The sequence below is a fragment of the Pipistrellus hanaki genome (assembly GCF_964339955.1).
Source record: "Pipistrellus hanaki genome assembly, chromosome: 6".
Lineage (NCBI taxonomy): Eukaryota > Metazoa > Chordata > Mammalia > Chiroptera > Vespertilionidae > Pipistrellus > Pipistrellus hanaki.
In genome coordinates, this window is record NC_140508.1 from 21,509,665 (window position 1) to 21,532,883 (window position 23,219).

Below are 23,219 nucleotides of genomic sequence, written 5' to 3' on the forward strand. Positions count from 1 at the left end.
AAAACGTTTGCATTCAGGGCCCAAGATCCCATGATTTAATATCCAAATGCAAATCCATGCAAGGCTAATAAAAATGCAACAGGAAGGGAAGAAATAAGAGACATGAAGATGCTGAAACCAGTTTGGCTCAATGGATAGAGCATCGGTCTGCGGACTGAATGATCCCAGGTTCGATTCCGTTCAAGGGCACATACATTGGTTGTGGGCACATCCCCGGTAGGGGTTGTGCCGAAGGCAGCAGGTCGATGTTTCTCTCTCATCGATGTTTATAGCTCTCTATCCCTCTCCCTTCCTCTCTGTAAAAACTCAATAAAATATTTTTTAAAAAGAGACATAAATAAAATACAACTCCTACCACCAAGGTGCGTTTTAAAGAGTAAACACTGTTGCTAAGAAAGGAATAAAGGAAGAACAATATTACAAAAAGGAAAAAGGAAAGAGTAAAGAGAGGATGTCATTGAAATGACACTGTGAGTTAGAGGCTGGATTTCAGAAGGTGACAGGAATTCCAACTGGAAAGAGACCAGCCACAGTCCCAGCAGAAGGCAGAGGGTGTGAGGGGTTTAATAAAGGGATCTTTTAAAAGCCTCCTGCAGAATTGAGACCTGCAATAAAGACAGTGAAGCTCCCCAGGGCCATCAGTGGAGGGGTCATTGTTACTCCTGGGCTTGAGAGGAAGTAAGTGCTTAACTGGAATCCAGCAATAGCTAAAGACGGGGAGAGCCACCTGTAAGTGCTGTGGCCTTGGGTGGAGGAGCACAGTTATTCCTTGTACCCTGGCAGCAAGGGTACAAAAATAAATGCCCTCAATGATAGTCCTCATACCCTCCAACCTCCTGCAATCACTTTTCATTGGTCTAGCCCAGGCCCATCAATATGGGGCTAACATTTATTCTTGGCAGGACAGAACAAGAGGTAAACCCTACAAAAGGGCACTATATATAATATTTATGGTATTAAAATTTCATGATAGGTGGAAAGAATTAGGACATAATACCTAAAATAGCTCCTTGAGAGAGCATGATAATGAAAATCGTTTGAAAAGCATTGGCTAACCAAACCGAAGCTCAAAAGTTAGGGACTCCAGTCCATGCTTCCCCCTTGGTGATGAGCACACAGGACTTACTAAAATTCTTCCTGATCGCTACCCCTCAGATCTCTGAGTCTATGCATAGGAACAGATGGTGGTTACACTGGTTAATCCAGGGAACCATTTACCCAGCAGAACAACTAATGAGTAGATTTAGCAAAATGATTGTCTATAATTGCAGCTAACCTTGCCATGGGTGTAGAAAATACCATTATCTTGGGTGCATTTTAACATTTACAAGAAATGAGTAGTATACACCTACATAATTCAAGGTGTATATTAACCCTTTGCTAATTGGTTAATTTGGTAAACAAGCAACATTTGACTGCAGGGCTGAATTAACACTTTTAGAAATCCTAAACACCAAACAGATTTTGGTGCTCATTGTTATTAGCATATCAAAATAATATTCTATTTTTTTTTTTAACTTGGCCCGGTCTTCACACATGCTTTAAAAGACTTATCTTTAAATGATCTGATCATAATCTGGATAATTAATTAAAGCTGATCATTTCTCACCCAGCTGTTGTGGCTTGATTCCCAGTCAGGGCACATGCCCAGGTTGCAGGCTTGATCCCAGTGTGGGCCATGAAGGAGGCAGCCCATTGATGATTTCCTCTCTCATTAATGTTTCTATCTATCTCTCTTCCTTCCTCTTTCTCTAAAATTAAACTAAACATATATTTTAAAAGCTGATCTTTTCTCACTTATTTTTGGTGGTTCCTCTTTATTGATATTCAAAGGGCATGTTCTAGCCTCTATATTGGTAGTATAGCAAGCTTTGACCAGTGGCAGTGATGATGTGTAACTTCTGACCAAGTAGCTCCGTTTTAAGTCCTTGCCAGGACTTGTTAAATAGAAAATGTCCTGGTGAAATTTTCTGCCCAGGGCCATGTTTTGTGATTTTCACAGAGCATTACTTTGTGCTTCATATTCAAGTCATACAGAAGTACTGTGTCACTTTGATGGTGAAAAGGCCATATGTCTGCTTGGCACTCTGTAAACAAAGTCAAAACACATTTTCCTGTTTCTCACAGTCCTTACTAATATACCCTCAATCCACATCCACCTTCAACTACTACCGCGTTTCCCTGAAAATAAGACATCCTCCGAAAATAAGACCTAGAGCATGGAAAAATAAGACATCCCCTGAAAATAAGATCTAGGACATCTTTGGGAGCAAAAATTAATATAAGACACTGTCTTATTTTCGGGGAAACAGGGTATTTCTCTGATATGTGGGCAAAACTTTTCTTCCTGTGTGCCCAAAACTCTTGGGTCTCATGCCTTTTTTTTAGCCAGCCCAATAGTTCTTTTCTCCTGCAGATTCCCTGCTCAGTGGGAAAGCCCTGGGACTATGGTAAACATTTGAAAGGCCTTCCTTTGATGAGCATGTGCCTCAGGGTTCTTTCTAAACCCTCCAGGTGATTCAGAAATAAAAAAATAAAAAAACACACCAAAAGTTTGAGAAACCAAGGAATTTTGGGTTTAAAACTCAAAGTTTGAGAATGACTGGCCTATGGTCAGGTATCAAACTATCTGATTTCTAGGTCCCACTCTCAGAATTCCTAGCCATGTGACTTTGGGCAAGTTTTCCACTTCTCTACTTCTCAGTTTCCTCATCTGTAAAGTGGGGATGTTAGAGTGCATGCTCAATAGCATTGTTATACAAGTTAAATGAGTTAATAAATGTGTGGTGCTAGAATAATGTCTGGCTCAGAATAGATGCATAATAAGTGATAGCTAAATGGCCCCAAAAGTGTCTGGAAGTGTTAATGTTGCCTTGTAAAAAAACTAACCAATACAGGCAGGGAAGTTACTATTGGGTTTGAGAGAGCCTGTGGTGCTGGACCACATTCTCAGGAAACAGCATTGCTTTAACCTGTGATCCTCAACCTTCGCTGGACTTTAGGTTCACCCAAAGTGCTTAAGAAAATACTGTTGCCTGGATTCTGCTGTCAGAAACTCGACTTCACTAGTTTGGTGATGGGACCAACGAAATAGGCATTTTTGCTCCTCAGATGGTTCCAATATGCAATTTGATCAACACTGGCTTAGGCATTTGATCAACAATTAACCTGAAATAGTATTTTTGTTTTGTTTTGTTTTTGTTTTTGTAGTATCATGATATCAATCATCTCCTACTTCTTTGAAATACTAATTGGTAATTAGCCGCTATCTGTAACCATGCTGGACTATACTTTGGAAAATTTAACCAAAATTAAGGAATTACTTTTATTAGCTACAGTTGCAATGGAAGGTTTGCAGGAAGATCATTCTGGCAATTAGAGGACTTGATCAAGAAACCTGGATCTTGCCCAGCCAGTATAGCTCAGTGGTTGAATGTTGACCTATGAACCAGGAAGTCACAGTTCAATTCCCAATCAGGGCACATGCCCAAGCTGTGGGCTCGATCCCTGGTTGATGATGTGCTGGAGGCAACCAATGGATGATTTTCTTTCATCACTGATGTTTCTCTCTTTCTCTTTTCTCTCTCTCTCTCTCTCTCTCCCTCTCTCTCTCTCTCTCTCTCTCTCTCTCTCTCTCTTATTCTTTCTGAAATCAATTAAAAAATTGAAAAAGAAAGCTGGATCTTGCCAGCTGGGTCTTCACATTTAATCATCAAAATAATCTGGTCATTCTATTTTAGAAAATGTTTCTCAAATTGTGTTCCACTCACCACCCTGATCTAGTTTGTCAGTACTATTCTCCACTAAACAGAATAAAAACTTCCTGAAGAAATGATTGACGTTAGGGCTGGGGCAGTGAAGATATAAAGTGAACTTGAGCATCTGGTTAGCCAAAAAGTAAGGAAGTGCTCAAAAACTGATAATGGCATATCCAAAGGACACAAACCAACCACCTTGAGAAAGTCCTATAACTGATTATAATCCACTGAGCAGAACAGAAAACTATGAGTTCATAATGATATAAATAAGTAGATAAATAAATGGAAAGATAAATTCAGACTAGGATATTTACATAGTTTAGCTTACCTCCTGCAAGAGACACATTAACTATAAGTGGTGCAGAGAGTATATGAACAATGGGGAGCCTTTCACACACATGTCAAGGGAACATGGTCAGTAATGTGAACTGAAATGATAGGTACCTCACTGCATGCCATGAGAAGAACACAATACCAGTTCTGTAAAATTTTATAACCTAAATTCAGTCATGAAAAATCATCAGACAGACCCAAATTGAAAACATTTTCAATATAACTGGTACATGAGCTTCAAAAGTATCAAGGTAATTTACGTCAAACAAAGGCCAAGGAACTCTCCCAAACTGGAGGAGAGTAGAGATGTGACAACAGACAAAACATGTGATTTGAATTGGACCTTTTTATTATAAAGGGCATTATTAGGAAAATGAGCAAAACCAATGGGGTCTGAAAAATTAGATGATACTATATATCAATGTTCATTTTCTGATTTTGCTCATGTGAGAGGACTGGCCATGTTTGTGGAAAATGCACAATGTAGTATTTGGGGTAGGGTCATCAGATCTGCAGCTTACTCTCAAAGTGTTCTAGAGGAAAGCAGTTCTTTTTATTGCACTTGCAAATGTGCTGCAAGTTTGCAAATTTTTAAAATAAAAAGAAACAAGTACACTGTACATTACAAATGGTGCTCCAAGGATGCATTGCATCTAGTTAAAATTCAGCTTTCTGATTTGGTTGAGGGCTGGGACTGGGCGAGAATTCACATTTTTAGCATTCACTGTAAGTGGCAGCTTTAGACTGAAGGAATAAGCAGTTTTTTTCTGGAGAGGAACAGTTTGCAAGCATTCATCCGGCACTCAGCAACACTGCCCCACTTTCACCCCACATCCCAGCACCAGCATCCCTGTCCCTCCACCCTTTCCTCCCAAACCTTGTATCTACTTCGCTTCTGCCAGCAGCAGAGATTGCTAGAGAACAGCGGGGAATTCTCAGAGCGGAGAACTGAGAAATGATTCAAGTGGATCAGCTGGCATTTTTGTCCAAGGAGAATAGAGTTCTCCGGTTTTCTGTGTATCAGTCCTCAAGCAGGGCAATCCCTGGAGGTAAAGTCATTTCCTAGGATTGCCCTGATGGCTCCAGAGTGGCAGGGGTTCAGCGGAAACAGGCCCGCTGGAGCAAGGCATCAGGAGAGTGTGGCAGGCATCCAGGTAATTCTAGCATCGGTGGACCATTTTAGGACTCTCTCTGGTATAATAGGAAAGCATAACTTTGTTATACTGGAAGATTGAAATTTTGAAATATAATGGCAAAATCCTGGTGTGAAAATCCAATATTGCTCAAATAGCAATACTTCTCCTAAAAGATAAAACAAAACAAAACCTGTCTCTGCTGAAAAGTTTGTATTTAATATTTTAAGCTGTCAAGTGTCCTATCGGCATGACATTGAGAGAAAAAAATCATTCTAATGGTTTATCGCTGTAAACACAGGTTTTCAGCAAAACAAGGGCAAACACATGTGAGTGATGCATTCTTTATCTTCAATAGAAACAGACAAATGGTTAAACACACATAACCTGAATTATTTCTCAACTCCTATAAGATTTAAAGGAAGATACTTAAAATAATGACTACTAAAAGGCCCACTATACATGCCATGCTCTTTTCTTTTGTTAATTTTAGGAGCTAACTTAGGATCACCTCTCATGTGAGTCCACTGGACAATTTTAGAGGATTTTTAAAAGAAGTTTCCCCATCTGCAAATTGAGAGGGTTGCCCAGGATGCTCCCAGAGGCCTATTTGACTATTGAAACCTATGATTCAGAGCTTTTGAACTAAGAATAGAAATATTTACTGGACATGAAGGAAAGAGCTCATAAAGAATCCATTTTCATGAATGTGATGATTATGGTGAATTACAGAATTCGATATCTGGAGCACCTCAGGAACATTCGGTGAAGGATTTGATCCTGTGCCTAAGAGATGAAAATAGAATTCAGGTTCCTGGTCCTACTTCAGGGCCTTCCCCACTACTGTATACCTTTATTTTCCCTTTTCATTCTTTCCCCTTCCCTTCCTACATCCCTTCTTTTCTTCCTACTTTTCCTCCTTCCTGCCTTTCTTCTTTTCCTCCTGGGCTTAGCAAACATAAATGACAACAATGCCATGACCATCCATTGATTGGGAAGTTGCTTATTGAAAATAAATACATACCAACAATAATATACATCTCTTGTGGAGAGGAGAACATACTGAAACCCATGATATCTAGATAATTTAAAATAATCTTTCGGTGCGTTATCTTTGTTTTCTCTCTTTTGCTGTTACTTATTAGAATTTTTTTTATGCCTGATATTTTGATTTATTGAAAATTTAGCCTTAGGATGGCCAATATGGCCTTCCTGGTGTTTAAGTAGTAACTGGGAGACATGCTGGAGAATAGCAATGAAAAGAATTCTTTTCCTCAGAAAGTCTGAATTAAGTACAAGCAGGGTACAACTTCTGCTCTAGAGTCAATAGTTGAAAAGATGGTAAACAGACTCATCCTTGACTCCTCTCTTTCAATGCCACATCCAATGCCAGCGAAGACTTCTGACTTTCTCTTTAACACACATCCAGAATCAGAGCAATCCTCACTCTTTTCCTTCACTGTTACTTGGGACAAGCCACCAGTATTTCTTACCCCTGTTCTGTCCTTAGACCCCTATGGTACAATTTCAGCACAATGACCAGAAGATTCCTTTTAAAATGTAAGATCAGCCCTAACCACTTTGCTCAGTAGATAGAGCATTGGACTGAGGACCAAAGGGTCCTAGGTTTGAGTCAGGTCAAGGGCATGTACTTCGATTGCAGGCTCCTCCCTAACCTGGGCATGTGCAGGATATGTCTCTCTGTCTTTCCCTCTCTTTTCCACTCTCTCTAAAAATCAATGGAAAAATATCCTCAGGTGAGGGTTAAAAAATAAAATAAGATGTAAGATCATGCCACTTTTCTACTTACAATGTTACAGTCTCTTTTCACTCAGAGAAAAGACAAAGTTCTTACAGTGGTCCACAATGCCCTAGTCAGTGATTCTCAAAGTGGAATCCTTAGCCCAGGTCATCACCTAGAGAATTATGAGAATAATTTGCCCAAATCTCCCAATTGAGAGCCTGGGTTTAATATGCCCTGCAGTGATTCTGTTGCACACTTAAATGTGGACCCACCACTCTATGGGATCAGTCCCCAATGACCTCTATAGTCACTCACCTTGACCTTGCTTTTTTTTTTTTTTTTTTTAGAATATGACAGACCTTGCTCTCATTAGAGCTTTGGTACTTGCTATTTTCTCTACTGGAACACTCTTTCCCCCCACATAGTTGCTCAGGTTACTTTTTATGTTCTTCAACTCTTTTTTGTTTGTTTTCCCCTCTTTTAAATTCAACTTAACAATCAATGAGATTTAGCATATTTGAAATCTTAACCTATCTCTTTCCTAAATCTCTCCTCCCTGCCACCAACTCATATACACATGAGCATCTCCCGTCTCCTCTTCTCAGCTTGATTTTTCTGCATGACACTTGTCTTGGGGTTGCTCATGAAATTTCTATTGAGATGTCAGCCAGCTCTGCAGTCATCCACAGGTTTGCCTGAAGCTGAAGGATCTGATTCCAGCTAGGATGGCTTGCTCAAATGACCTGTAGGTTGGTGCTTGCTGTTGACAAGAAGCCTCAGTTTCTTGCCAGACAGACCTCTCCACAATGTTGCTGGAGTGATCTCAGGACATGGCAGCTGCCTTATCCCCCAGTTAATGATCCAAGAGAAAGTGAGGCAAAAACCACACTCTTTTATGACCTAGAATGTCATATCATGTACTAGCATGGGCTATTATGTCCCAGAACCATCAAGGTAAGATACTTTCAAATTTCTGACCCATGGAAAGCCTGAAATAATAAATATCATTATTGCTTTAAGCTGGTTAGTGTTGGAATACATTTTCAGGCAACAATAAATAAATTTTCAGGCAGTAAAAATACTTCATGTGCCAATACTGGCTTACTGTATATTTTATTTAATTAAAAAGCATCTATCAATCATGGCCTCCACATATATCCTAGAATATAAACAACAAAAAAAGAAGGGTTCTCTGTGTGTGTTTCTTCAGTGCCTAAAAAAGTACCCATATTATCAAATGGACATTTACAAAAGTGGGTGGACTTAATATGCAGAGAAGCTGTACCTGGGTAGCATGGAGCTATGCGAGGATGGTTGGAGGAAGGAAAGTGCTGTGGGGAATTTCTGTGGTGCCACTATTTTGCACAGCTCAACGGGGCACCATTTTTACTGTATTCCTGGTGAATGAAGGTTCTGAAATCACAGCTCCATGTGAAATTCATTTGGGCCTTGCAGATCCCCTGAGACACATTTTGGAAAACACTCATCCAGGAGAACAAGACCAACCACAAGCACTTAGGACAAGACCCAGTTTCAGCTGAGAGATTCTTGGTCTAGCATCTTATAGAGCTAGCAGAGAGTCAAGAGACTTCCAAAGACTATGGGCTCTGGACAATGGCTGTCTCAGTGGCAAGATTTGAACTGATGGCCAAAGCCCACCTGAACCAGAGTCAACCTTCTTCTTCACGTCACTGACTCAATTTGGTGTCCTCTATGAAGATTTTGAGGTGGAAAATAGAGGTTGAAGAATGACTGAGAGGGCGGTTGTCTAAATATTGGGGGTACTCTAGTTTCTTGTGATACTTCACTTGAAGAAAAGGAGAGTTGAAATCAGGAAGGAGAAGAGAGACTAGGAGAAAGTTGATTTGGGACAAGAATTATGTGGTTGGGGGAAAAGGAAAGTGTGCTGAGTGATCTTAAGAGAGAGAAGAGAAAAAAAACAAAAAACAAACTTAGTGAGATATGAAATTTAGTCAGTGCGTTTTAAACCTTATTTCTACTTGCAAAATTTGTTTTCATATTAAAAGGACTTCCAAGCATTGATAAACAAGGTAGCTGAGTTTTTGGTGGGAACTCTTCCTTTTGCAAACACCATACATTTTGACTTATTGGCAGGTAGTTTCCATATATTATCCTGTTTAAATTTCCCCACAATTCCACACAAATCAGTGTTTTTTTTCCCCTCTACTTAATATGAGGAAACTGAAATTTAGGGGGAATAAAAACCTGCCAGAGGCCTGGCCGATGTAGTATAGTGGTTTTGTGTCAACCTATGAATCAAAAGGTCATGGTTCAATTCCAGGTCAGGGCACTTAATGTGGTGCATTAGGAGACATCCAATTGATGATTCTCTTTCATTTATATTTCTTTTTAATATAGTTTTATTGATTTCAGAGAGGAAGGGAGAGGGAGAAATACAAATATCAATGATGAGAGATAATCATTGATTTGTTGTCTCCTATACACCCCCTACTGGCAAGTAAACCACAACTTGGACATGTGCCTTTCACTATAATTTAACCCAGAATTCTTTAATCTGCAGGCCAATGCTCTATCTACTAAGCCAAACCATCTAGGTCTCTCTCATTGATATTTTTCTCTATCCTCTCTTTCCCTTTTTCTAAAACAAAAGTCAGTAAAACATAGTTAAAAAAAACACAAAACTACCCAAGTAGGAAGCATAAGTTGGACAATTAAGAGCTCTGTCCGCACTCATACTGAATTGTTTTTCTTTTTTTTTCTTTTTTTTCTTTAAATATATTTTTATTGATTTTTTTACAGAGAGGAAGGAAGAGAGATAAAGAGCTAGAAATGTCGATGAGAGAGAAACATCGACCAGCTGCCTCTTGCACACCCCCTACGGGGGATGTGCCCGCAACCAAGGTACATGCCCTTGACCAGAATCGAACCTGGGACCCTTCAGTCCGCAGACTGACGCTCTACCATTGAGCCAAACCGGTTTCGGCTGAATTGCTTCTCTATGGGTAGGAGGATTCAATTCATGTTGTTGCCTAAATTAGGATACCTCTAAGGGTGAAAGCAAGCATTGTTACTAATATGCCAAGAACAACAGGCATAGACAGGAATCATTCTGGGTCACACAGGACCTACGGTTATTCTATTCAGGCAGGTGTAGCCTTTTTCACTATGAAAAATCCCTCAGGACTCACTTTCTCTAAGCCCCACTTAAAGCCCAGAGTTGGCTCTGAACCAGGACACCATAGTCCTAACCACAGCTGTTTGATGAGTAAACGTGAAGAGCACTACTAAAAATGGAATAGAAGTTGAGTCCTGCTAATTCGGAGCAGAAGAGTGGTTTAGAATGGGTCAGAACCAAGCAGCACAGAGAGTATAATTAAAGCAAGATGGTAACATAGGCCTTTATTGTATTCTAATTTTCGGCTCAAAAATTTACATTTTGCTTAAATTCTTGTTATTTTAAGGTCTAAAGGATAAAATAAAGCTTTTCTTCATGAAAAGGCTGCTTTTCTCCATTTCCACTTTCTTTTAAAGTACAGCTGGTCAATCACTAAGCTAAGCTCATTTGAGTGATGGCAAAGTCAAAATTATGACTGCCTGATTTTACCCTTCACTGCACTTGTCACAAAAATTAAAGATCACGCTTACAAATATAATGCATGAACTGCTGCATGGCATTCTGAAAGATAGAATGTCCCTCCTGTCCAGTCATTCACAAAACAGCATGCCACATGATATTTTAATATGCAGAGAAAATAAGAGGGAAGAGAGAAAATTCCAGCTCGCAGGGAATGCGAAGTGCATTCCACCATTCTGGACACCAATGGTTCATGCGTTCAGAAAAAAATTTTTTTAGTAAAAACAATAATAATAATACCTACAATAGCAACATTAGATCCTTCCAATTTGTATAGTGATTTCAAGTTTCTAAGATGCTTCCACGTATAAGTTCATCTGACAAAAGAGATCATTAACATTTTAAAGTGCACAATAGGCTTGCTTGATTTAGCATTGAAAGGGCCCAGTTTCCTGAAGAATGAGCATCACGCATGCAGGCTTGTTGAATATTCTATGTAGAGGCAATTGCAGAGCAAGAGTCGAAGTGCTAGTGCTTTCTGTACAAATATGAATGGAAATAGCACTCATTTCTAAAACCCACTGCAGGCTTTGAAGATATATGTACAGAGAAAATTACTGTTCTTATCTCTCTACTGCATTTTATAAGCATACATTCTCTTTCGTTTATTAATGAAAATATGTTTTTTGTTTTATAAATATGAAATTATTCTTGCTATATATATTTTTTGATCACACATACATTTTGAAATTGAATAGTAAACACTTAAAAATGTTCCCTACTCCTCTGAGATAATTCCTGAGGTCATTTGATATATATCTTTTATCTTTCCAGACGGTGCATTATAAATGTAGGTATGCACATTTGGGTACATATTTGTATATCTGTGGTTGTGTACCAACTACCAGTCATTTATGTTCTCTCTCTCTCTCTCTCTCTCTCTCTCTCTCTCTCTCATTCTTGAATACATGACTGAATTGATTCTTTTGTAAGGGAACTTCTTAGACACAAGAAATTATGAAGGAGATTGAATCAAGATTTATAAACAAGCATTGAAATCATTGTTTGCTTTAAGGCATTTGTCATTCCCAGATGATCTAGACCAGGTGTCGGCAACCTGCGGATCCGGAGCCGCATGCGGCTCTTTTTGTTAAGTGAAAAAATCCTTTTTCTGCATGATCCGGTATATAGCATTAAGGTAAGAAACAATATATGCAGTGTTATATTTGTTTTAAATGTCGCAATGGTTTTGCAGCTCCCAGGTTTTTTTTTTTCCTTCGAAAACAGGTCCAAGTGGCTCTTTATGTCTTAAAGATTGCCGACCCCTGAATTCTAGACTCTGGAATAGTGATTCTCAACTTGAACACATATCAGAATACCCAGAAGGCTTTTAAATGCACAGATAACTGGGCCCCACCTCAGAGTTTCTGATGCAGTTGTTCTGGGGTGGGGCCCTAGAATTTGTCTTTCTACCAAGTTCCAGGCGATGATGGTGATGCAGATACATGAATACTCTTTGAGCACCACTAGCTAGAGCTTGGGTTTGAATAAGTCACACATGTAAAGCACAGAAAGGCTACTGCTTGGTCCTAAATATAGTGGGCAATCTGCCTGTCTCAGTTTAGCAGGTTGGAGAGGGGAAAAGTAAGAAAACAAACCACTTTTGATAATTCCTGATCTTATACACACACGAATATGAGTTTACGGACAAGTAGCAAGCAAAACAAAACCAAAAATCAAACCCTGAGACAATTTTTAGTTTAAGGAGTTCCTAAGTTGGTAGTATCTCCAGGTACCTAAAACAACAAAATGTGAATACCCAACTCAAAAACCTTTCACAAATAAATATGCAGGAAATTTGACAACTAAAAAAGACAAAATATAAATAGACATAATAATGAGTATGAATCTGTAAAAACAATAAATGACAATTTTACTTACAAAGATTAGAGATATGTAAATTTCAGATACAGATTATTTTAGTAGATATTTTATGTCTCAACTAAAAAAGTAACCAGAAAACATAAAAGGGAGACAAAGACACAAAATGCCAAGGATACCAGCGCTTTCTCCTGAAAGGACTGATTTTGTTTTTCATATTCAGGAGTGAAATCCAACATTCAAAAGCCCTTAGGGGCAAGACAATTAGACGTGCCTGTGCAAAATCATCCTATCTAATAAAAAAAGTAATGTGCAAACTGACTGTCACTATAACACACAAGATGGCTGCCCCCATATGGTCAAAGATGGCTTCCCCCATGTGGGCACAAGATGGCCACCACAAGATGGCCAGCAGGGGAGGACAGTTGGGAGGGACCAGACCTGCAGGGGAGGGCAGTTAGGGGTGACCAGGCCTGCAGAGGAGGGCAGTTAAAGGAAACAGGCTGGCAGGGGATCAGTTAGGCACTAATCAGGCTGGCAGGGGAGTGGTTAGGGGGTGATTAGGTTGGCAGGCAGAAGCAGTTTAGGGCAATTAGGAAGGCAGATAGGCATGTGAACAGTTGGAATCCAGCAGTCCTGGGTCGGGCCTAAACAGACAGCCAGACATCCCTAGAGGGGTAGCAGATTGGAGAGGGTACATGCTGGGCTGAGGGACACACCCCAGTGCACAGATTTTGTGCACCAGGCCTCTAGTTCATAATGAAGCAAACCTCACTCAAAATAAAGAAAGTTTTATTTTAAACTTTCTTACAGCTTTGTATTCTCAATTGGTTCTGAACCCTATGGGGGTGAAGGCAGTGCCACTGCTAATCATGTAGAAGCCTGACAATCACACAGATGCTATGCAGTCATGGAGGTGAGCTGCTCAAGATCTTTCTTGAAGGGAATGAAGTTAGCTGACAGCTTCCAGCACCCACACTTTTGGAATTCACTGCAGCATAATATTTGTGCCAAGCCTCCTTACTCTCTAAGCTGCTTGCAGCCAGGGAATGAGCAAGCAATAGGGGTTCTAAAGCCGAGCATTTCTGCCCTGTGCATGGCTCCTCTGATGACCAACCCTTGCTCTGGACCACCCTAGACTTTCTGCCTGCAATGCAGACTGAGGCTTTTCCTAGCTAATCCTTTTCCCTCTCTTCTTTCCTTCCACCTACTCTTGCTCTCACTCCTACTTTTCCGTATCCTTCACACACTTTCCTTCTATAACTTTCCTGCACTTCTACTTCATCTTGGCCTCTTCCTCTAGGAAAGCTGACACTGTCAGCATTATTATTCTCTCTATTTCACAGTGAAGTGGGGTTCCAAGGAAGGAAGTAGAATGCATAAGTATGTTACTCTTTTAGAAAGTTATGTTTGCTCTTAGGTTAGAGGATCTCTTAAAAAATGCCTATCAACATTTTATTTATTTGTTGTGTTTTATTAAATTGACTAGTGGCCCAATGCATGAAGATTCATGCAAGAATATTCCTTTCTTCCCCTGGCTGCTGGAACCACCTTCACTCTGGACTGGAGCTGCCTTTCTGCCTTTTCTCCAGCCTGAGCTGCCTTTCACCTTCCCACGCTGCCAAGAAGCCTAGAGAGAATGGGGCATTCTGCCCCACCCCTGATACCATCTCTGTTGGGTTAATTTGCATACACTCCTGATTGGCTGGTGGGCGTCACAAAGGTATGGCTGATTTGCATATTTCTCTTTTATTAGTGTAGATTGTGGTGACATTGGTCAACATGAACATCTAGGTTTCAATGCCAAAAGATCTGTACATTGCACCATGTGCCCACCAGCCAAGTCAAGTCTTCTCCTCTTACCTACATTTTAAAGGGAAAATTTGAATATCTTTAAAGCAATACTAGTGTTGTAACAGAGACAGCCATTTCTTTATAAAACTGAGTCCAATTGAACCTGCTTATTCAATGCCTGAGTGCAAAGATACATTGGCTTCTAGAAAATGGAAGAAAACTCTAAACACAGGAAGCATTTCCACCACCCATTGGTAGGTCTGATATGGGACTCAGAATGTGTTTGTGAGAAAAACAAACAATCACAATAAGCCAACAGCCATGGTACTGTTCATCATGCATAGGTCTGAACTTCAGCCTATAAGGATGTCAGAATGCTACCCCCAACTCTGTGCTTGGCAGAAATGAGAAATATAAATCACATCGAGAAAAATTTTTTTTAAAAAATGTAGTTTTTACCTTCACAGATTAAACTTAAATTTGATTTTAAAAAAATCTTCTCATTTAGGGAAGAGTAAACATATTAGGAAAAGGAAAAGAAGGGTCCTGTGATTTTTGGACCTTGACAGCAAACATGACAGCATACACATAATTTAAAAAATAAAGAGAATTTTTTTTCTGGCAGGATTTATTAGAGAGAAGAGAAGCATGACTTACCCTCACTAGAGTCTTTGGAACTTTCCGGCTTCTTGGCTTTGCTCTTCTTGTGGGGTGGAGAGAGGACTTTTGGCTCTACTCCTTCTGGAAGCACAAAGATTTGAAACATTCTTATTTAAATATTTAACAGTAGAGCTCAACATTATGTTAAAGTTTAAAAATGTTTTCTTCTTCGTAAACCCCCACACACAGAGAGGCCTAATTTCAGATTCATCTGTCATCCTGGTTGAGCTAAAGTTTGTTGATTCTCCTATGAAAATAGACTTACACTTAAGTTCAAGCTTATTTTTGTTGTTGTTGACATCATTAATGATTCATACAAATATGAAATCTTAAGTGCTGTTTTTAAAATTAAAATTTCTCTGTAAGGCAACCTCAACTTATTTTTTTTCCCCCAGGAGAATTTGATTTAAAACTTTATGGATTAATTAATTGACAGTTGGCATTGTGCACTTTCATCCACAATTTTTCTTTTATGTCTGCAAACATATTCTCCCCATAGTGCATTTGAAGGAATACTATTGAAATCTACCCAGGAATTAAATTAAAAAACAAAACAAAACAAAACCCTGAGATATCCTTAATATTTCTCTTCATTTTTTTTCTAGTAAAGCAACTGTAAGTTCTATAATAAATCCTATCAGTTCTGCTCCAAAATATATCTGACATTCAACCACTGTACTCATCCTTTGCAATCATTATCCCAGTCCAGACTACCATTTCTCTTACCTGAGACAATACAATAACCTTCTGAATTCTAACTTATAGCTTTTAAATATTCCTACAATCTACCACTCTCCATATAGTAGCCAGAATTGTCTTTAAAACACAAACCAGATCTTCTTGTTTGCCTGTTAAAAAAAACATTGCTCTTAAACTAAGATCTAAATCTAATTTTATAGCCCAGGACAATATGCCATTTGGGTTCTTTCTAGCACCCTAGCTTCATCTCCCCTTTGCTCTTTGGCTTCAGATTATTGGCTCCCTTTGTGTTATTCATTGACTACTAGGCTGGCTTGTGCCTCAGGACATTTGCACCTTCTGTCCTTCTCTAATTCCCCCCCCCCCCCCACACACACACACTCTCATTTGTACCTTCTTCTGACTTTTTTTTTTTTAATCCTCACTATAAGATATTTTTTTTCACTGTTTTCTTGGAGAGAGCGGAAGAGAGAGGGAAAGACAGAGAGAAACATTAATGTGAGAGAAACACATTGATTGGTTGCCTTTTGCATGAACCCTGACCAGTGCCCAGGTTGGGTAGAAGCCTACAATCTAGGTATGTGCAGCTGACTGGAATCAAAACCAGGGTCCTTCAGTCTGCAGGCTGATGCTCTACCCACTGAGCCCAGCTAGGGCTAACTTCTTACATTTTAATCTCAGATCAAATTCAGCTACCAAGAAAGTCTTTCCTTGACCACCTAATGTGAAGAATTTCTGCAAGGGAAATCTTTCTGAAGCACATAATTTGGTGTATCTGAAAAAATCTTGTCCCCTTGTCTATTTCTTTATTGTGTGTCTCTCTCCTCTATCCCACATGTGAGAATGTAAGTCAAAGGAGAAAAAAGTATTTATCTTTCCTAATCTTTCTTGTGTCCCTGCTGCCTCACATGTGGGGTAGAGAATTCTCTAGTGCCTTGAGAATTTCATTTCAAATTCTGTTTTATTTTCCCCTCTTCAGGCCTTTTTTAAAAGGCCAAGATAGAATGGTGCCCATGCCCAATTCTCACTCTTAGCAGCTGTGGCCTTACACCAGGATTCTAAAATTACATGACACGGCTATGGCGACTCACTTTTCCTTTCCTATTTGTTAAAAGAGGAAGTTAACAAAAATGCACTTGCAAGATATGCTACTAAAAATCAGGAGATCATTACCACAGGCAGAGTGAAGCATTTTGCCAATACTAAATTAGTACTCCCCTCCTCCCAGACTTCTGTCACTAGGTGTTAGCTTGGCATTTACCCTTCAGAATTGGTTCAGTAAAACAAGAATTGAGATACTTGGCAAAGTTCACAGAGCACAGATTCTGGGCTCAAAGGGATTCATAAAATGGGCAAAACAACACTCCCTGGGAATAGACTCTAAGCCTCTGTGTCCCTGAAATTCATGGTCCAAGAAGAGTATTTCCAGTGTTTGGAATAGAAATTCAAACCAGCATTTTATGAAAGTGGGTGTTTGAGAATTAATTCTTAATTTCAAAAATATATTTTATTGATTTTTTTTACAGAGAGGAAGAAAGAAGGATAATCAGAAACATCGATGAGAGATAAACATCAATCAGCTGCCTCCTGTACACTCCACACTGGGTATGTGCCCGCCACCAATATATATGCCCTTGACCAGAATCAAACCTGGGACCCTTGAATCCACAGGCTCTATCCATGGAGACAAACCGGTTAGGACTAAATTCTTAATTTTTGATTTCCCACCTGAATGGGAATTCCCACCTGAGTTAGATTTAAAAAGACAACGATTTGCCCTCATTTTGAGATTTTAAGATTCCCCAAAGTACTACTAGTTCATTGTTGAAAAAGTTGTAGGGCACTCCTCAGGTAGTCCATGGGCATGGATACATGCTAAGCATGAACATAATCATCTATGACATTAGTACAGTGTCATTTCATAACCCCTGTGGAGCAACTCACATGAAAGCCACTGGCACATATGGCCTCTATGCTCAGGTTCCTCTTGTGGCTCTGCAGGAACCACTCTCCCTCTTGGCCTGGGAAGCTAAAGCAATGTTTCTAAAAAGCACCCCATGCTTCTCCTTGACAGTGTATTACATTATGTATGTTGTCTCTGATTCTGGCAGAGAGTGGAAACCTGGATGTTTGCCATGAGCTTGGCTTTGCTACTTGAGGAACTCATCTCTGTTTCTGGCTCTCATGTGGCTGAAATGGCATGGGTGGCTGCTGGTTTTCTGTCCCTGCTGGCTCAGTTTGGGAACAATGCATGGTCGTGGAAATGGAAGGACCTAGGAAAACATTTACTGGGCTAGTATTATAGAAATATTAAAGGACTTAAAATAAATCATAGGCATTTAATTAAGACAGTCTGTTTCTACCATTTCCCATGGGGGCAGAGCCTCATCTTGAGGATGACCTAGTTTGACATCATCTGGGATGTTCCTGCCTCTACTTATTATTATAGTCTGGAAACAGGAGCACACAATTAAGAATATGAGTTTTGAGATCAGATACAACTAAATTCTGTTTCTAGTGTTTAAGCAAGGAACTAATCCCTCTTAACCATCAGTAATAACATTTCTGGCCTCCTAGAGTTTTTGCTTATTTTAAATGAGTTTATGTATGTTGATGGATTGGCACAAGGTACATGTTCAGTTAAAATATGACTCAGCAGAGATATGCTGGGGTTGACTTGAGCCAGCTTATTGTATGCATCTCTCCTCCACTCTGACAGCCATACACCTCATCATGCTTGGTAGATTTATCAATATCACAGTAGGTGTATTTACATTACAGAATCTACAAACTCTTCATATTGGGGTTTCTTCCACCCAGAAAGTCAGTTTCCCAGCGCCTCACTGGTTTTTGGTATTCAAATTATTGTTCACTATAATCTACTAGCATTTGTTGGCTGGTTGCTTCACCCATGTAGCCTATCATTTTCATTAATTCCAATCTTAAAAACCCCTCCAGCATTTCTACTTATATGAGAAGAAGAGATGATGCACACGGTAGAGGGGAAGCAGCAGTGAATGGTCTTGGGAAACTTGTTCAGACCCATCTTGGAGAGCAACATGCCCAAATGTGTGATCTAAACTGAAGCCAGCCTGTTCACCAGTGTCTGGCAAGCCCAGCTGGCACAACATGGAACCATCCAGCACAGAAATCACCCATGATTTCAGCAATCATAGATATTAGAAAATGGAGAGCAGCTTCCAAAGTCCATTCTGCCTGCATCCTCCAGCCATTGAATGTAACTTGAACAGCTGCATCTAGCTGCTGGAGACAAAACCCCCAGGAAACATGGTGGGACTAAAATCAGACGTGGTGATCCAATTAAGGACTCCAAACTGCAAGTGCTGACTCCATCCTCCTGGGCTCTGCATTAGCATTAATAATGAGTTCCTCCAAATTACTCAGTGGTTTGGATAGTTATCTGCATCCCATTAAGAAGACAACTCCCTTTGCCTAGAAATGTATGCTTATGGCATTTAAGCAAATGATCCTTAGCAAGTTAAGGCCTTTATGCTGGCTAGCTAATAAGGCAATACTCCCTTGCTGAGAATGTTGAAGGATTTTCCAAGGATACTTTATGTGGGCAGGCTAAATGAGAATAGCAAATATTAACATTAAATTCATGGAATGCAATCCAAGAAAAGGTGATTACTTAAAGTCATTTTTCAGCATACATTGCCCCCCCCCCTTTTTTTTAAATAATGATAATGAGACATCCTGCATGGGTATATTAATTGACATTTTAATTTAAATTTTATCTTGGCCTTTGTGTTTTACAAAAGGCAAACAGAGTCTTGTTTTACTTTAGATTGTCTCAGAAATAAATACTGAGAAAAAGATTTGAATGCCTAGTACTTAATTTGAGAGATTATACCAGAGAACGGGAGAGGGAAGTGAAACAGAAAAGGGAAGGCAGCCAACACTGGGTGTGCTAATGAGCAAGTTCCACAGTAAACAGTCAGGGCTCAGTTCTCCTGGGGACCTCTGGGCAACGATATAGAATGTTACTGTCCAACACCACATACTGCCCAGGAGTACCTGAAAGATGGCCAGTCTGAATTGAGATGTGAATGTAAAATGCAAACAAATTTCAAAAACATACGTAAGATGAAAAGAAGTAAAACATCTGACTAATAATTTTTATATTGTTTATATATTGAAGTTTTGTTTTACATATATGATGTTACATAAATATTTTTAAAATATTATTCAAATAAATCCTCTTCTTTTTCTTTTTTTTTTTTTTCAATGTGACTACTAGAAAATCTGAAATTATATCTGAGGCTCACATTTGAGGCTTACATTACATTTCTACTGAACAGTGCTGGAGAAGAACATGCCTCTGATGTGTCCTGCAGGGGAACTGATCAACTCATGTCTATCCTTGATTGAGGGTTGCTCCAGAGAAATTAATCTCCTGGTATTGTGAGTTGGCTTCATGACCAGAGAAAAGCACACAGCTGAGAGTCACAAGAACTCTCCTCAGAAAGCAGTTTAAGTTGGAAAGTGACAGTGAGTGTCAAGAGGACACAGGCAGGAAATGTGATAACTGCTGCTACCATCCTCCATCCATCTAGTTCACTCCTGCTCCTGAAATCTAGACCATTCTTCTGCTTCTAGAACCCTCTGAATATTACCCTGATGAGACCAATGGAACTTTAGAAATCAGACGTGTTCAGACTAAAGAACAATAGATAGAAGCAATGATCAATGTTCCCATGAACTATTATGAAGAAAAGGAACTGGTGTTATTTCTCCAGGAAGATAGGGAGAGATCAGGGAAGGGAGGTAAATTTGATTTAACAAGGAGAAGGACAATTTTAACCAAACTTTACCAAATGAGATAAAGAGTTCCCTGTAGAGCTGCTCAGACTAAGGTTGTCAGTAATATGAAATTAGATAGGAAGTTACACAAAAATTAGGATCTCTAAGATATCTATTTTCATTTTGAAATTTGGATTTAATTCATGCCTTGAGTAGGGTAGCCATTGAAATTGGGAACTTATACCATAGACTTAAGTCCTATACCCCTTGAGTATTTGTTAGAATGGCATAGAGAAAAGTAAGAATTTATTGAGTGTTTATTATGCTCCAAGATACATTTTGAATTTGATATAATTTAATACCTCAAATAAGACTATATGGTGAGTTATTGCCCCTAGACGTATAAACTGAGATTATAGAGAAAAGACTATTGCCCAAAGTAAAAAACTAATGGAACCAGAATTGAATTCAGGCTTGTTAATTCATACATTCATTATCAGGCATAGATTGCATGGCTACTTCAGTCCAGAGCCTATGCTTTTAGCCTCTAGATTTCTCTCATCAAACACTAGTCTTTCTGGAGGAGTTAGGAGGCATCTTAATTTCTAAAAATGAGAACAATATATTACATGTACAAAATGTATTTTCCAAAAATGCCCACAGTAACATTGCAGATCCTACATGCTTTGCAGAACCTCACTGCTCCTCATCAAGAGACTGAGTCTATTTTCCCTTTCTCTAAGCCTAGGTGAGTTGACTGACTGTTCTGAAGAAAGTTCCATAGAAGTGATGCTATAGTACCCCTGACGCTGAGTTCTATAAAGGGCTAAGCTCCCTCTGACTTGCTCACTTTCTCTATAAACCACTTTGAAACCTGGCAGCCATGATATGAGGCAGCCCAACCAATATAAAGAGGCCATGCATAGGTATTTCAGAAAACTGACCCAACTAAGGTTTCAGCTGATAGCCAATATTAATCACCAGCCAAGCATGTGCATGAGGGAATCTTCAGAAGATTTCAGCCCAGAGATGTTGAGTTTTTCTGCTGAGGCAGGCCTCAGGACTATGAAAGAGGTTTACCAAGTCACTCTTTCTATGTTCTGTCTGAATTATTGGTCCACAGAATATATGGGCACAATGAGTGGGTGTTTTAGCCACTAAGTTTTGGGGGTGACTTGTTATACAACTCTGTTAACTACAACCTTATGTTTCATTTTTACCTTAAATGTCAGGAATCTCAAACTAAAATTTAATGCTTAAATATAGTATCTTCTATTAGCCATAAGAGTTAACAAAACTAATTTATCTTATGACCTTGAACATACATTTCATTAACCTTATTTTGTCTTTTCTTAAAAAAAGTAAAATGTACATAATCAATAGAATAATCTTTTCCCTTACTCTAAGAATAAATTCATAAATTTAATACCTGAATCTTCCTTCATGTCAACATCTTCTTCTTCATTATCACCTAATAAACAAATAAACGATAAAGAAAATTTCATATGAAAGCCAGAAGCACTTGAATTCTCCAATTGATTAATTTTTAAAAAAGAAAAAAAAACATAGTAGAAAAGAGAATGATATCAGTATCATATGATCTCACTCATATGTGGAATCTAATGAACAAAATGAATGAATGAACAAAATGGATCCAGAGATATATAAGCATGGAACAGACTGACAAATATCAGAGGGAAGGTGGGGGAGGGTGGGTGATGAAATCAACCAAAGAACTTATATGCATACATGCATAACCCATGGACACAGACAATAGGGTGGTGAAGGCTTGACAGGGGGTGGGATGGAGAGAGTCAATGGAGGGGAAAAGGTGACAGATGTAATAATTTCAACAATAAAGATTAAAAAAAAAACACCACACTACCCAAACTCTACCTTAGAAACATACACGTTTATTCTAATCAATCATTACAACATGCAAAAATTATGTTTGTATAACTGACTGAGAATGCTAAAAACTATGACAGTTTAATTTTGGTTATTTGTGGAATTACATCTATATTTGGTATTTTGCTTTTAATTAAATATTTTAGCAATGTATATGTAATAAATAATTTATTACTATCCCTTTCCAATATGCATTATTCTGTTTAAAAAAAGGAAAGGAGAATGATAATTCATGAATTTATACTCTTATATTATCAGGTAAATTAGAAAGTATACACATTAGAGCATGTGGGATTAATATTTATTTAAAAATTGTCATATATTTATAACAAGCTAATATGCAATTTATTTTTGTTATAAAAGTTATCCATGCTCAACTGAAATAATTCCTAAAAAATAAAACTCACGCTTTAAATACTACCTTTTCTGCATTTAGTAAAGACATCCATGCTCACCTCAAATATCTGAGAAATATGGGCATCACCACTTGGTTGTAGGTAAACATAGTGTCCAATCCCTGACTGTTACACATCTAAATCCCCACCTTTAACTGTGTGCTCTCACATGCCCCACCAGTTTCACCACTCCCATTTAACCCCTCCTCTCAGTGCCCAGTGCAACCCCCTTAAACTGGATAAGGACATATGCTTCCTCTGTTCTCTAGATTACATATTTTCTGTTTTGAACTTTTGTGTTGTTCTTACATCTAGTCTGCCAAATAATGCTCATTTCCATGTTTCCTCCTTTCAACTCACATACTGCAATTGAAATCTAGATATTAGTGCCATTTGCTCTACTTTTACTATGATTTCCAAGCTGGTCTTCTGTTCTTGCCACTCCTGGCTCCAATTCCTTTAACATGTAGCTGCCAAATCCATCTTAAAATACAATTCTGACCTGGTTCACAACCTTTCAGTGCCTCTTTTTTTGTCAAATGAGAAAAATCTAGGCTTTTTGGGGTAACACTCAAGGCTGCTTCCAACCAGTTT

The 23,219-nt window shown here is 38.9% G+C and overlaps 1 protein-coding gene across 1 annotated transcript in view; it reads right to left on the reverse strand.

The window, feature by feature from the left end:
• Positions 1 to 23,219, reverse strand: part of MACROD2 (mono-ADP ribosylhydrolase 2) — a 1,842,294-nt gene that overhangs the window by 160,192 nt on the left and 1,658,883 nt on the right. Inside the window, exons 10-11 of the mRNA XM_084887643.1 lie at positions 21,752 to 21,793; positions 14,857 to 14,940 (exon numbers count right to left, since the gene is read on the reverse strand). Of these exons, the coding sequence (XP_084743769.1) occupies positions 14,857 to 14,940; positions 21,752 to 21,793 (126 nt within the window). The remainder of the gene's footprint in view (positions 1 to 14,856; positions 14,941 to 21,751; positions 21,794 to 23,219) is intronic.